This window comes from Harmonia axyridis, chromosome 4, assembly GCF_914767665.1.
Source record: "Harmonia axyridis chromosome 4, icHarAxyr1.1, whole genome shotgun sequence".
NCBI classification, from domain to species: Eukaryota; Metazoa; Arthropoda; class Insecta; order Coleoptera; family Coccinellidae; genus Harmonia; species Harmonia axyridis.
In genome coordinates, this window is record NC_059504.1 from 33,065,832 (window position 1) to 33,081,785 (window position 15,954).

Consider the following 15,954-nt stretch of genomic DNA (forward strand, 5'->3'; position numbering starts at 1 on the left):
AGAGAAATATCATCACATATTTCAAATATTGTGCCAAAAATTGTGAACAAAATTTGATCATAACTTTCGATTTTCAAATTAGAACTCTATTTTTTTATGATTACGTTGGATTCTACGAAGAAAAATAAGGGTAGTGCCCAAACCTATTTATGCTCCCAAATTCAATAATTCAAGAGTTATTCGAGATTTTATGAATTTATGTATATGTAGGTCAATTTCATTGAATCTGTTTCTAGAGTGCGTTTCAAAGCAGTATTCTATGATCATAGAAATTAAAATATGGAATTATTTCAATGTGACAGGTGTATTCATTATTGAAGCTGATAGATTATAATTTCATGAAATGAATCCCCGTTATTCAAATAATGATATTCTGGATCTATTCCATATCCACGGTGAATGCAACAGAATTATTTCGAGAGCTTGTCAAGCATTCAATCTTAAATATCCACATTTATCACCAATTAATGAGAAGATATTTCGGAAGTGTAAAATGTATTCAACCGCTTTTTTATATGTATATAAAAAAATAGGGTTCTAATTTGAAAATCGAAAGTTATGATCAAATTTGGTTCACAATTTTTGCTGGAGCTTCGAGAAAAAATTTCAGCTGAATAGGGCATCATGAACAATGTCATATTCCGAATTTTCAGATTTCAAATAGGCCCTGTTCTCCAGAAACGTCTAATAGGCTGTCGAACTTGATACACCCTGTATAATTAAAAAGTGGAAATAGAATAGCTGCCATTTACTTTGGATTCAAATGGATTCAATTACATAGAAACAAAATTACTTGCCTGTCTCTCTAATTGCATATTCACTGGAATCTTGGGCCCAAACAAATTCTTGTGCACTACCAAATGCCTTATTTCTCAAAGCCATTGCTGTATAGATAATATATTCTCCATCACCGCAAACAACAACAAACCTTCCATTTGGATTATGCTGAATGGTTTGGGGATATATTTCGCATGCTCCCATATCTTTAACAGCAACTGGAAGTCTTTCTCCATCTCTTATTTCAGCTCCTTCTGGCAAGGCCTTCAGATTGGCCTGCTGCAATTCTGAATGTCGTGCCCAAATTATTTTACCACCACTGGCATCCATACTAACTGCCGGTTCTTCACGACCAATTTTCACAAGAACACTTCCTTCATCATAACCTTCAAATTGAGAAAATAATGATGAGTTGTTTTAGTGGTATAAGGATCAGTTTTTCAGGAACATTATACTTTTTCAGATAGGAAAATGAGGGAATAATAATTGTATTTCCGTTTGATTAGTTTTACTTTGAAATATATAAAATGAAATTTGAACAATCATGGGACAGAGTACTTTTCAAAGAATTGAAGTGAACTTTTTGTAAATGTTAATATTCACAAAATTCATTATGGATTTTAATTATATAAGGATATGCTTAGAAAACTCACCCAAGACAACATTATTAGAACCTTTCAAGCATGAAATAGCCCAAACTCTTTCAAATCCATAATTCAAGCTACTTTCCAACCTATGGGTGTTAGCATGCCAGATTCTCACAGTACCATCCTCACTTCCTGTTAAGACTACAGGTAACTCTGGATGAAAGCAAACAGCAGTTACATTTTGCGCATGACCTTCCAAAGTTTGGACACAAGTTTTATTTTGATAATCCCATATTTTTACCAATCTATCATCGGCTCCAGAAATCAGGTAAGGTTTATCACCTAAACAAACACAATTTTATTTTTTTGGTTGTTATATAGTGATTTTCTTACCTCCATGGTAATAATCAACACAATTCACACCCTTATCATGACCTTCCAAAGTAAAATTTGCTGTAGATGCACCTAACTGCCATACTTTCAATGTTCTATCAAGAGATGCACTAGCAAAAGTATTATTGTCTTTTGGATTAATAGCTATTTGCATGACATAATGAGAATGTCCTTCAAAAACTTGCTGACAACTCCAAGCTTTCTCCCAATTCCAGAGTTTGATGAGCATGTCATCTAAAACCACCAAGAAATCTATATTTAAAACATTACAATAATATGAATAGTATAATTGCAACTTCAACTAACAGTGAGCACATTCAATCGAAGTTGAAAACAACTTCCAATGTGTGTGTTTATGTTCTTCTTAGACCTCTGTGGGACCTCTCAGGATATTAATATTTTATAATATAAGCTTACCACTACTTGTTAGAATGTAGGGTTGAGTGGGATGTACTACAATACATCTGACATAATCAGAATGTGCTTCGAATGAGTGAACTCGATCTAAAGTGTTGTAGTTCAAAACACGAATCTGCATATCATCAGATCCAGTAATGATCCAATTCTTTCTTGGAACAAACTTGGCCGCTCTGACTGGCAGATCGCATACTTCAAATGTTTTAACCAATTGTTGTGTTTCATAGTTCCAAACATTAATATTTCCATTATAAAGAGAACATAACATCCATGGTTCTGTAGGGTGTAAATCTACACATTTTACACGGTCTGATCTAGCCGTTAGTTTACGTTTTATATCTAGACGTAAAGGCTGAAATAAGAATTATGTATCATCATTTACAAAATAAAGCTTTCATATTATACCTACCATTTTCGATAGAGTTTTAATTACAAAAAAATATTATATTTCAAATACCGACACATACGACAATTTGAACTCGCTGGCTGACAGTGACGTGGCTCAGTCATCATATCTTTGTATATGAAAAATATGTATACTTTCAAAATACTTCTAATTATCATTCTCGAGAATAATATGTTTCCATATTTTAAATATTGAACTCAAGTCTGTTACTTTTTCGCATACAAATGAGAAAATTTCATATATTCATCCCATTGATCTTTTGAAAAAGAAGAAGTAGATATTTCTGTGAAATCACGAAATCCATTAATAAATATTTATATAACCTTCCAAACTTCAGATTGTGTACTTATCCCATAGACCTAATATCCATGGATATTAGGTCTATGACTTATCCAAAAACAAATGTCCGCTTTTGTCTTAGAGCTATACAAATGGAAACCAAATCCAATAAAATTAATTCCGAACAAGAAAAAAAGAAAGAAATACCACATCATAAACAGCAGGAATTATGCATGAATAGACCGGCTTATCGTCAAGGAAGAAAATTCACTGCTGTAAAGGTAACTTTAAATTATGTACATTAGACCATTATATCCTTTTTTTTTAAACACTATTGATTTATTCAATACCTTTTCTTTCATAGGTCTACACAGTTTCTTCCGAATCCCAACACTTATTTGTTTATGGGGTACCAACAATAAATCTTCGTTCTGAATTAAAATCCTTGTTCAATAAATATGGAGAAATAATAAGTATTCATGTGGTTCCTGATCAAGATGTAGAGATATTCACAGAATGTTATCATATTCATTACAAAAGAATACAGTCAGCTCGAATAGCCAAAAGATTAGTTGATAATAAATCATTTTATGGTGGTATCTTACATGTATGTTATGCACCAGAATATGAAACATTAGAAGAAACCAGATCAAAACTTCAACAAAGACAGAAAGATGTTCTTATTAGACTCAACAAATATAACGCTGAAAATCATGAGAGAATTAAAGGAGTTTCTAATGAAACAACAAATTCTGAACTAAATAAAGGAGAAACATCCAAAAAAAGGAAACATTCTGAAGTAAATGTGCCATCACTGTACAGAGAAGATGATCCTATTTTATCTCATAAGAGAAAACAAAAGAAAAACACTGAAGACTATATTGTAAGATATGCTTCTCAATCTTCAGATGTAAATGGTGGAACTAATAATAAAAGGAATAATACACTTGCACAGCAATCAAAAAAATTTGTGCCACTACCATTAAGATCTAAGTCTGTATCAGATACTCAAGTATTTGGTCCACAATTACCAAATCCGGAATATTTTAAATTCAATGTAGACAAACCAATTGAAGTTTCTAGTCAAAAAAATGTTGAAGGAATATTGGAAAAAAATATTCAAATCCCTAATCAGGTCAACATAAGAAAAGTATCTAACATCGAGAAGAGGATTATATTTAGAAATAAAATAATAAATAAAATTAGTTCATAGGATTACCCATTGAGAATAAATAGTAAGAAAATGTTTGAAATATGTTTTTTCGGGATATTCCAAGATCCTAGAAGATAATCTTCATTATTTAACACGTTAACTGCCACCAATACAGCCGGCGGGCAAGTGACTTGGTACTTGAAGCGCCAAACGAAACTGGCGTATACCGAAAATTACTATGTGCTTTTCTCCACTAAATATTGACATATTGTTGTGAAACAAAAGCGTATATCATAATTTTGAAATTCCATTTATTCACGGAAATTATTTTCTCTAATTCTGTGGTTATTCCGTTCATTCTTCCACATCTTGTAGAACAAATCCTGCGAGAATATATCAGAAACGCACAGTTTTCATGGTTATATTTCATTATTCTATGTTGGTTCTCCGAACTTTCCGCCACGGCTTTATCTGTCAATTCATCAATTTGCCTTAAAGAAATCAGTTCTGCCAACCAACATTTTTCAATGCAAAAATCACTAAAATATATTTATGGAAATATTTCATTAATTTCAATGAAAATGCAATGAATAAGAGAAAATAATGTATAATACTCGTACAGAAGGCTCATTCTACCACTCGTTCATTCCAAAACTCGCCACTTCGTGGCTCGTTTTTGAATTTTGAACTCGTGGAAGAATACCAATGCCTTCTGCACTTGTATTATAAATAACTATTGTATTGGCTGTACAGGTGGAGTACAAGAGAATTTCGTATTCATATTTTACCATTTGTTCGCCAGATGTATAGGATGTCAATATTGAAAACCCTATGTGGCAGTTAATGTGTTAATTTCTACAATTTTTGTCCACATGATCTGAGGAACTACAAAAAAAATAGTTTGTGTGCTAACTTTCTTGATTTACAATTGTCGAACTACAAAATTGTTTTTTTTTTTTAACTGTCTTATACTCTAGAGTCTAGACCTATTGTGGCAAGGATAAATAATAATAATATTAAGCATTAAGTCGAGAGGCGACATTGCAGTATGGCAATCTGCATTCGGTATAAGCTAAACCTGTAACTTAATCTATGTCCAGTAGTTGGTTCTGTCATAAAGTAAGGAAATGTGAAGAATATTATTGTCAAGCAATCGTAAGAAGGAGAAAATATACCATATGGAATGTGAAGAACAATTCTTCCCTTTAGCTGAAGGAAAAAATTATGTTTGCTGTGCAATACTTCTGTCTTTGTAATCAAAAAGTGAATTATTGAGGGTCATCATAAAACTGTTCACTCGAATTTTGAAAAATCATTCCCAATAAATTCCCCCGAAAGAGAAGAAAAATTGAGACAGTAGAAAGACCAATTAAGTGGATTGAGTGTTTGTTAAATAGAAATGTTGAAAACTTTCTATATTTTTGCGCTCAGTGTAGTTAGTAGCTTGCCATCTCTTCTAAATTGACAAAGTAGTTCACCACATTGAAAAGGTTGGAGACCTCTGCCTTAGAACATTATTTATTAAATGTCAGTCAACTAAACAACTCCTTAACCAAAATAGTTTGGATAATCGGGATACTACTTGAATTTCAAAATAAAACAAGCCTATAATTATTTTTTGTCTTTAATACCAATATTAAAGTTGAATAAAATTGTTTATTGCATATTGATGTTCATTTTATTGGTGCCATGGTCATTGATTTACTTCTTATTTTTCCACCTGATTTTGTTAAAAGATTATTTCCCTGCCATTGTGCTAAACAATCAGAATTGGTTTTCAAATCAACCTGTAGCTTTTCCCACACTTTTTTCTTGGGATTCAACACCTCATCTGGGTTTCCAGATTCGTAGTTCTCGATATATACTCTTTCACCAGGTGTTGCATCCTCTGGTGGAATTAAAGTTTCTACCTGTTTAGGATCATCTCTGAAAATTCATTTTTTAGACAAATAAATCCTAACATATCACTTTGAAATTATCTTCACATTATCCACTCACACTGAAGCACAAAGTACCATTCCTTGTGATTCAACTCCCCTCATTTTTGCTGCTTTTAAATTACACAGTACCACAACCATTCGGTTTTTCATCTCCTCAATAGGAATGAAATTTACAAGACCACTAACTATTGTTCGAGGTTGGGCTTCACCTAAATCAATTTTTTCAACATATAGGGCATCAGCATCAGGATGTCTAGAAACTTCCACAATCTTTCCTACCCTGATATCTAATCGGCTTGGTACAAGTTCATCACTAGCTTGATTCTGTTGATTAGAACCCTCTGAAAATAATTCATAATAGCTCAGAGCAAATGTGTGTGTATTGAAAGATATAGAAAAGCTTAACTAGAAAATCAAACATTCTTCCTAACAAAAAGAAATATACCCCTTATAAATATTATTCAGTCAAGAAGACTCTTCATATTTATAATAATTATGCATGACATTTGTTAGTCAATGAATCCAAGACAATATTTTTATATTCTCACTTTGTTTTCCTGGAACAGGATATGCTTTAGCTGCTAATTCCTTGAGTTTCTTATCTTCAAATGCTTTTCGAATTGGATCTAGTAATCTATTAAGATAGATTTCCATGGCATTCTTCAAATCTCCTGGATGTACTTCCTCTTTAGCAAAAGCTTGTTCTAGATCATTAAATTTGTCAAATTCCAAGTCACCACCATAGTCTACATGTCTAGGTAAGACAAACTTTTCACCAGGTTTGAGAAGAGGAAATATAACATGTTTAACAAAAGAGAGACAGCCATTATTCTCAATATTTCCTGGCTCACAAAAAGCTTTCTTCAGTTTCTTTTTTACATTGGCAGCTGAATCTAAGAGGTCAATTTTGCTTTCATCCTCTGAAGAAGACATTTTTCCTCCAGTTAATCCAGGAACTAAAATTATTAATCACATGATACATAATTCCATTAAGATATTTTAAATAATATACCCATGGGGTTCATAAGATGAGCTCTCTTTTGATAGCCCAATTGTGGCAAGTATTTTTCAGCAAATGTGAAAATCTTTCTCTGGTCAATACCACCAAATTGTGAATCTACTTTCAAGTATTCTTCATCCAAAGCTTGCAAACCTAAAATCATAATAAACTCTTAATCTTTTTTGTACAGTCTAGAGATGAATTATACCTGGATAAAGAAGTCCACTAAGAAGTGGATGATCAACTTGCTTTACTACTTCAGCACCAGCTTTCTTAGCATCATGCTCCGTAATCAAGGAAGATAATCGATAAACATCTAAAGTATATTCCTTGGATAACTGATAATTTGTACCTTTAACAAATTTCAGCTTATCTAATGGTACACCAATTGAACTCAACATAGCCTTAATGCTATGTTCATAATATTGAACTCTGGGTTCTAAAAGTTCCCAAGTTGCCTTCATATTATCTAAATAGGCATGGAGATCAGCAAATAAAATAGTGACTTCTGCTCCTGCTCTGAGAAAATCTGCTATTTTGGACATAGGAACAAAGTATGCAACATGAGGCTTTCCGGTGGTAGCAGTACCCCAATAGATTTTCAAGTCTCGTTCTTTCAATATACTTTTTATTTTATCTTCCCCCAGTACTTCTTGTAAATTGCGAGAAATAAGATGATACTTCTCATCTAGAGAAAGGGGGGCTTCATTAACCATTTTGCTGAAATACATATGGAACAAAATAACATAACATATAAGAACCAATCGCTGAGATATAAATTACATTACATCAATTACCTAAATAATATAAAATCTAAAAGACAGAGGAAAGCTGTGGATTTCTAAAGTTTCCAACGAATGTAGATTGTTTCTCCAAGAGAGCTTTCCCAAAAGAGTTAGGTTAGGTAAACCATAAAAAAGATTGTCAAAACGTCAGCGTATTTTAAACCACTGATACAAATTACTACTAATTCATCATCATCTCCATCGAGTCGCAACTCAGGCAACGGCAACACACCCCGCAGGCCACATCGTGTCGTGTGTCGGATTCGCATTGACAAATCTATTTTTTTTATAGCATAATAGTCGTAAGTAGGGAAGTTGAGACCTAAAGTAATTAATTTCATATTTTACGTTTTGTTGTTTCACGGGGTTCTCCTATCCGCTTCCGAGTTGATATTTTGTCTCGCTTCAAAGGTGAATGTACAGGATGGTAAATAAGCAAGGTAAGCGGCTATATCTCAGGAATGAGGATCCACTCATCGTAGAAAGTTGTGGTAAAAATGTGTGTGTACAAGTATACAAGAAAACACACTGGAAATTGTTTTGAAGTTCATACATCTACCGCTAGGGGGCGTAATAGCTATCGTCGAGTAGAAAAATTAATTTTTTTTTCAAACGTACAATAACCATAGATAAGTAGACAATAACAACGTCTTTTCTCGACTGACAGGATCATCGAAAAGTTCTACTTTCCCTCCGGCGCGCCGGAGGGAAAAATACTTTTTTCGGCAACCGTCCGGGAAGTGCTCACTTCCCGGACGCTTTTTCTCTGAGAAAGTAGCATTTCCCGGCCTAGTCCGGAAAGTACGTACTTCCCGGACTAGGCCGGAAAAGAATCATAGAATCCATAGCAACCGAGATAACGGATGACAATTCATATGAAATTAGTTGTCAAAAATTTGCATATTTTTTTATCGCAATCGCAATAAAATATGGAAAGCAGCAGCGATAGTGTTATTTTACATGGTTGCCGAAAAAATATTGTACGCAACACGCCCGAAAATGGTTTTTTTGGACTCACAGACTTCCAGGACTCGCTTACGCTCGTCCTGGAATTTTGTCTATTCGGCCAAAAACACCCTATTTTCCGGACTTGTTACGTAAATTACTATTACGTATGAAAATTGAAACCATATAGTAATGGACGGTTAGAATTATGTTCAAAAGTTGATGGCTCAATGTGTTCAAATTTGTGGAAGAGAAAAACTATTCGATGTATTGTTGTATACTCAACCGATAACATAATATTGATTTTCGAAATCGAATTATTCGAAATGACAACCTTTATTAAAATCTTTGTCAAGAAAATACAGAAAAAACTGGATATTGCTAAAATTTTGGCTAGCTATATTCCTGCATCGAGTAGTCAAATTTTGAACGTTCCCATTATAAATACAATTGACAATGACAAAGGTACTACAAACGTAACCACTTCATACCTGGGTTATCATTCAATGCAGGGATGTATTATACATTCTAAATTCTAATGTAACAATCAAAGTTTTCAATAATTGTACTTTCAAAAATATGGACTGAGAGTTCATTCAATCTTCAAATTATTATAGAAATAGTAGAATATATCAAAACAAATCTCATTTATTTTCATAAAATCACATATTAGCACAATCCCAGCAAACACAAATACGTATCATAGACATAACATATATGTATATTACAATTGCAGTAATTCTTCTTCAGTAATCAAAAATATAAGTGCATTAATATTGTTGATGGGAATAATAATTCTCTCAATCATTTATTCTGAACACTAATGATATACAGGGTCTTTCACGAGGAACCTCACCCATATTTATACGGGAAACTACTGAACGTATTTTCATGAAATTCAGCACTTATAAGTATTAAACGATGCTAATGAAATCTAAAATATTTTCAAGGCTTGAGCACCTCCGGTTTTTCCTGAAATGACGTCAACTTCCGTTTTTCAAATTAGAACAACATTTTTTTATTTCAGAAATAGATTCCTTAGAAAATTTCAAGTTATTTTGATGTAACATTTTTCAGTTTTGGTTGGAAAATTCTCTCTGAGCGGGAAAATTCGAAAAAAAAATCGAAAATAGAGCTCCGCTGAAACAAGAATAACTTCGAGGTTTTTGGGTGGAAAATTTTCATTTTTGGGATTTTTCAAGATGTAAGATTGATGTATCCACTTTAAAAATCGAAATCACGATTCATGATACAGGGGGTGAAAAAATCGCTTTCAAAGTTAGGGATGACAAAATCGTGAAAAATCAATTTTTTCTAATTAGAACCCCATTTTTTTATGGCATATATTGAATCTACGTTAAAAAATAATGTGAGTGTATGCATCCCTTGCCCTAAAGTGGATATTTTCTGAGTTATTCACAAAAAACTGTTTTTCGTCTTGAATTTTCAGCTATTTCTTTTCCCTTCACGCCAAAAAGATGAAATTTTCAGGAACTGTTACTTGAACCATGTTTTAGATTTTACTACCCTAATATGCAAGAGAAAAAAGTTACAGGTTGTTCCTAAATAGATGGCGAATTTTGATTCGAATTTGTATCGGAAACCTCTTTATTTCAACTAATCGGCCATCGGTTTTCTCTCCAGTGATAAATAAATAATTCCTTATGAACCATATGCAAAAACTTACCATGTTTTACATTCTTTTTTTTTAATGATAGATATCATTAATTACATCTGCCAAATTCCTCTTTATTCAGTAGCATTTTGTGTTTACTAGTAATTTGGTGATAATTCGTATTAAGTTATAAAATCGATCACTATGCCTAATTTCACCAATGAAGATTATTTAAATCTCATTCTACTTCATGGAGAATGTAATAAAGTTGTAGATAGAACGATTCGACTGTTCATTGAGAGGTTTCCTGACCGACTCAGACCAACGAGAGATACCAGGCCTTAGATCACGATTAAGATGCATAGAATACCTGGTGTGTCTACTTATACCTGTAAAACTTTCAGACAAAACGGGAGATTTTTCGGATTTATACCTACTTGATTTCGAGGGATCGCGGGCTTTTCAGATGGCGCATACATCGTTTACATTTGACATTTCTCTCAATTCTCGACTCTTGTGAACCAAGGGCGTAGATCTTTTTTTTCTTGGGGAGGGATAATCGAAAAAAAAATTTTTGACGACAACTTTTATTCATATCTGTAATGTTAGAAAAAGAAGTTTGATAATGAAGTTTGAACCAAATTACTCGAAATAATTTTTGTTGTTACTAATTTGGTTGTTCTTACCTTGTTCTCAAATAAGAGTTACGAAGGAAAATGAGAAATTACTTGGATAATTTTCAGAAAAAAAAGTTTCATGAATATGAGCCCACAAACGCTTTGCTTTCAATATACAGGTTGTTTCTAGTGTGTCGTACAGTTTATCAAATATTCATTAATCTTCGCTACAGATTAGGTAAATAACTACCAAAACTTATAGTTAATGCATTCATTAGAGCTTACTAGCTGGATCTTTATAATAATTTGGATTTTCCTGAGGATTACTAGAGATTTTTCTAGAAATCGATAGTAGATACGACAAAACTATAACAAACCAAAAAGTGTAGTATATTGGACCAGAGTTTTTTTCTACATTTTTCTAAACTAACAGCCATTCACCAAAATATAGTTTTGGAGGAAGGAAGCAGGCATCCTTCCAGAAAATATATCACCCTGTGGATTTGCATTCGAAATTAGCATATCACATAGTGAAAACTTTAAACTGGAATATTTATGGCCAATTCATATTAAATATCTTGTGAAGGGAAGGTTATACGAGAAAATAACTTAAACTTTAACACATATATCTCAAAACAAAATGTTTGGGGACTCAATTGTGAATGTTTGCAGTGTCTAAAATCAGTATTTCCTTTTTAAACGGCACCAGGCAGATGCGAGAATTCGAAAAATTTTAAAGAGCGCCACCTTACAGCACTCTAGTGAAGCAGACCACCAAAGCAACAGGTGGGTCTCTCAAAAAGTCTGAAACAAAATCGAATCAGTAAACACACCAGGTATTCTATGCATCTTAATCACGATTAATGTAATGTAGCGTTTCACCACACTCCAAAGCGCCATTAAATCGACCAATCGCGATTTAGCACTAATCGGCCATTTTTGGAGGATTATAACCTTTCAAGTTGAGATTAATAATTATTTATCAGTATGGAACTCTTGTCTATGTTATTATTTTTCCGGAAATTTCTAATTTTTGGGTCAATTTTATCAAAATATGACTATATGTATAGGCTCAATATTTCCCATTTAAAATACACGTAAACTTTGTTTTTGTGTTTTATGAAATTTATTGCAAAGAATAATTTATTGATATGTTTGATTGAAATATCATTTAAGAAGCAGTTAAACTTGTTAATAAAAATAAATAAGTTAATAAAATTACTTATACAGTTTTTTTTCCAGAATGTGTGGTTTTGTGAAATGGGATAATTTCTTTTTAACTTCTGCAAGTTTCCGACATTTCGAAGCACATCACTCGACATTTTCAGCAAAAATTAACTTTGTTTTTTGTTTACAAGATGACAAATGTTTTGAAATGTTATGAGTTATGAATGAATGACACCTGACACCTAGCGCCAATGGTGGTCATCACTGCTAATACGATACAGAACACTATATAACTTTTTGTTCACAACGTTGAAACTGGGCCTTAGGGGTTTAAGATGTAACTGAGGATCATGATTTTTTATAACATTCCAATCTTTTTGTGGATGAAGAGAAATATATAGATAAAGTTCTTGTACAATATCAAAAGAGTCCAGTGTTTTATTTGAAACCTTAGCAGCATCATTTTCAGTTAAATTCAAGCTGTGTGCAGCACATGGCGCAAAAAATGCCCTAGGATTAGCTTCGAGTATGCGTTTTTGTAAACCAATATGTTTTATCAGACCCTTGACCTCTCATGATTTTAATATCTAAATTCAATTTTATTTTGTATCTGGTAGCCTAAATAATGGGTCATTCTTAAAGAATTTGTTTGTGAGTTTTGCACTCGATTAATGTCGATCACAGGATCAAAAGACGAAATCATCTGAGACAGTTTTGAGAAAGTTCCCATTATCATAATCAAAAAGTATTTTAGAAGAATCTTGAAAATGTACTCACCATTTCATAAAATTTAATTTAATCACAACAAAAAACAGTTAAGCAAAACACAATACACAAAATACAAATCTTCTCAATTTTTTATTATCTAAGTATTTAAATTCTTGACCCGTAAACTTTGCGAAATAAAATCTATTATTTTTCCTACAGATAGTGTCGAAAGTTTCAGTAATTCCCCTGGCTAAAGGCCGTCGTTTCGGTATTTCTGATTGTTTATGTTTACCATATGCGTGTGTAAGTTATAATCGAAGAAAGGGTGCCTGCCGTCCGATGCAGGTTGCCAGGTGCCCATAAAGAAATCTCGTGTCGACAAAGGGATAATTATTATCTATGATTTATTTACTCATAAAGAATCGTATAATGGCAATCTGGCTATTTCATACCGATTGCGACGTTCGGAAACTTGTATAAATTGCAAGAAAGAAGTTTGGAAAAAAAAATTGTTGAAAAAATTTTAAAGAATCTTTTTCGAAAACCTTTGGTCCATCGGTTCTACTTAGATATCTCGTATTCAACACCATTAACTATACTTTCTTTTAACCAGATTTATCGAAAAACACGTGAGTTACATCCACCACTTTCAGTCATCGAATGAAACATAGAAATCTCACGTATCGGTCATTAACCGTCCCTTTACCACCAGGTGGACTAGTTGTCCTCTATGACTGTTTGTCTATAGGCCGCTAGAAGGACTCATCGTCCTTCATACGCTAGTTCGTCTATTCACCGCTAGATGAACCAATTGTCCTCTATAATCTAGTTCATCTAGCTGCCGCTAGATGGACTAATCGATTTGTTGTAGGCATGTTTAAAAAAGAGTTACACAGGGTGAACTCTAACAGTTCTTCATGCGGTCTATAAGAGGTTTTGGCGCCCTTTTAGAGTGGCGCCCGCGTGCGGTGCACGCGTTGCACGCGCAGTTGCGGGGGCCCTGTCATAGGCCACTCTCTTTGTCTCTTTATCACTAGATGAAAAGATGTGCGATCTGTGTCCTAGTTGGGCACGTTCTCATCTCCAGTGATACAAACGCAGGCTAATATTTGTATAGTATCAAGGACTTTCCTCGTGCTGTTCTGACTTGCTCTGGCATGCCAGACTATTGTCCCATAGGTTATTATGGGCCTCACAATCATGACGTGCATACATCGCAGTATTTTTGGGTTACATGCCCAAGTCTTACCAGCCGTCTGCATTCCATCAAGGCCTTTGCTGCTTTGTTAGACGTAACCTCAATGTGTTTTCTCCAAAAAAGCTTACTGTCTAGTTTTATTCCCAGATATTTAGACTTCAGATTTCCACTCTATGATGTCTCCTTTCAGAGAAAGTGAATAAATAATTTTCTAGAAATATTCATCAAAAAAATTCAAGGAATTACAGGTCCTGTTCAATCCTGTACATTTGGCCTTCGTCTGGAATCTTCCTGAGATACTGAACTCCAGCTCTCGTACCACCTTTTTTTGTTGTATGCCTACCGGTCTGCGTGTGTTCGGTCTCCGAGTTTTAGCCCACTTTGCCCATCTGTCAGAAGACAGAAGGCATTCTTTCTATGTGATCCCTCCAGAATCTTTTTCGTGTCCTGATCCATCTTACCACATCCTCTACTCCCAATTCTTTTCTTATGTCATTACTCCTTATTCGGTCCCTGAGTGTGACTCCCTTGATGGTTCGCAATATTCTTATCTCTGTGGTTCTCATTATTCTTTTTTGTTGTCTCGGCTCTGATTTCTGATGCATATGTCAGAATAGTTCGCACACAGGTTTTGTATATTCTGGTTTTGCTCTGTGAGCTCATGGCTTTGTTCCTAGAGTGAGGGAAATATCAGGGTCGGATTTAGTAAACTTTCACGAAGGAATACAAAAATAAACCGTATTCATCACTTTTTAAACAGTCCAAGCATTGTTCACAAACAATTTTTTGTTTCAAATAATTTACAACATATCCTGCCATATAAATTTTAATATATTTAGAGTATGGTGAAGATAGATATGCAGATATGAAAACTTGTAAATACGGATCTGTTCAGTACTATGAAATGTTATTGGTCGAATCCTTCTCTATTCTATCTCGATGCTCTCAGATAACCGCTGATTCTCGATGCTTTTATCGCTTGTGTTCGTGCCCCTTTTATGTCAGGTTTCTTTCACTCGATATATTCACTGCCAACAATTGAATCTTGATAGTGTTCTGTGCTTGATACCTACTGTATTATTCTGCTATCGACTGCCAATTGACCATATTCACCGTCGCCATATTGTTATGCGACAATACCAACTACCCAGTGTTCCCAACGGAGAAATATTGAGTTTACTACAAAAAATACCGCTAATATCAAAAATACTATCAGCCATAAAGACTATTCTTCCACTGACTATTTCCAAAAATGGAGCGGAGCATTCATTTATACACTCGGCCACAATTAATTTGTTCAGAAAACCACCTTTCACTAATCTTTTTATTTCCAAAAGCTGAAATTTTTGCACAATGTTGTCCCAAACAAGCCTATCTGGCGTAGCAGCCAGAAAAGGTACACATAAACTTCACTTATAAACTTTATATTGTGGAATTTTTCTAGTAAACTCAATATTTCTTCGTTGGGAACACTGGGTAGTTGGTATTGTCGCATAACAATATGGCGACGGTGAATATGGTCAATTCACTTCTAATAGAATTTTTAGAGATGACCATTGATTTTGTTTTGTGATTGAAATGCTCATTAAATTTTTCTGCAGAAGTTTTCATCTTATATAGTAGACGTTGTAAGTCGTCTTCATTTTCTACTATGGCAACACCATCGTCTGCATAAAACAATACATTTAGGGAGTGGTCACCCAAATAGCTAAGACTGTCTCCCTGTCGAGTTGATTTCAACTTCTTCAGAGAGTCCTACCTTAGTTGTAATTTTTGTTCTGGTTCCGGTATAAAGTTCTTTGGTAGTCTATGTTGTTTTTCTTAAGACTCCTAATTACGTCGCTTAGTCGTATCATATCAAATGCAAACAAAGTCAACAAAACAAACAAACATGGGTTTATTGAACTATATCGACTTTTCCACGGGCGTAGCCAGGTTTCAGTTTCGGGGGGGGTTTTACATATTAT

At 33.8% G+C, this 15,954-nt stretch overlaps 3 protein-coding genes across 4 annotated transcripts in view; 1 reads left to right on the forward strand and 2 right to left on the reverse strand.

The window, feature by feature from the left end:
- LOC123678492 (coatomer subunit beta') overlaps positions 1 to 2,738 on the reverse strand; it is a 55,123-nt gene extending 52,385 nt beyond the window's left edge. The window contains exons 1-5 of the mRNA XM_045615534.1: positions 2,584 to 2,738; positions 2,175 to 2,526; positions 1,758 to 1,991; positions 1,431 to 1,706; positions 798 to 1,163 (exon numbers count right to left, since the gene is read on the reverse strand). Of these exons, the coding sequence (XP_045471490.1) occupies positions 798 to 1,163; positions 1,431 to 1,706; positions 1,758 to 1,991; positions 2,175 to 2,526; positions 2,584 to 2,586 (1,231 nt within the window). The 5' untranslated portion in view covers positions 2,587 to 2,738. The remainder of the gene's footprint in view (positions 1 to 797; positions 1,164 to 1,430; positions 1,707 to 1,757; positions 1,992 to 2,174; positions 2,527 to 2,583) is intronic.
- Positions 2,739 to 2,908: 170 nt separating this feature from the next.
- On the forward strand, positions 2,909 to 4,107 carry LOC123678495 (RNA-binding protein 48). The gene is made up of 2 exons (XM_045615539.1): positions 2,909 to 3,140; positions 3,224 to 4,107. The coding sequence occupies exons 1-2, from the start codon at positions 2,949 to 2,951 to the stop codon at positions 4,070 to 4,072; spliced, it is 1,041 nt and encodes a 346-aa protein (XP_045471495.1). The 5' UTR covers positions 2,909 to 2,948; the 3' UTR covers positions 4,073 to 4,107.
- A 1,513-nt stretch (positions 4,108 to 5,620) lies between these two features.
- LOC123678493 (tyrosine--tRNA ligase, cytoplasmic) lies at positions 5,621 to 13,142 on the reverse strand. 2 transcript variants are annotated; one of them, XM_045615535.1, is made up of 6 exons: positions 12,859 to 13,142; positions 7,161 to 7,672; positions 6,965 to 7,105; positions 6,501 to 6,908; positions 6,011 to 6,293; positions 5,621 to 5,938 (listed from the first exon to the last, which is right to left on the reverse strand). In XM_045615535.1, exons 1-6 carry the CDS (start codon positions 12,864 to 12,866, stop codon positions 5,686 to 5,688), a joined length of 1,605 nt encoding a protein of 534 aa, XP_045471491.1. In that variant the 5' UTR covers positions 12,867 to 13,142; the 3' UTR covers positions 5,621 to 5,685. The 2 variants fall into 2 exon arrangements, with proteins under 2 accessions (XP_045471491.1, XP_045471492.1); XM_045615536.1 differs by lacking the exon at positions 12,859 to 13,142 and adding an exon at positions 7,750 to 7,910.
- Between the last annotated feature and the right edge of the window lie 2,812 nt (positions 13,143 to 15,954).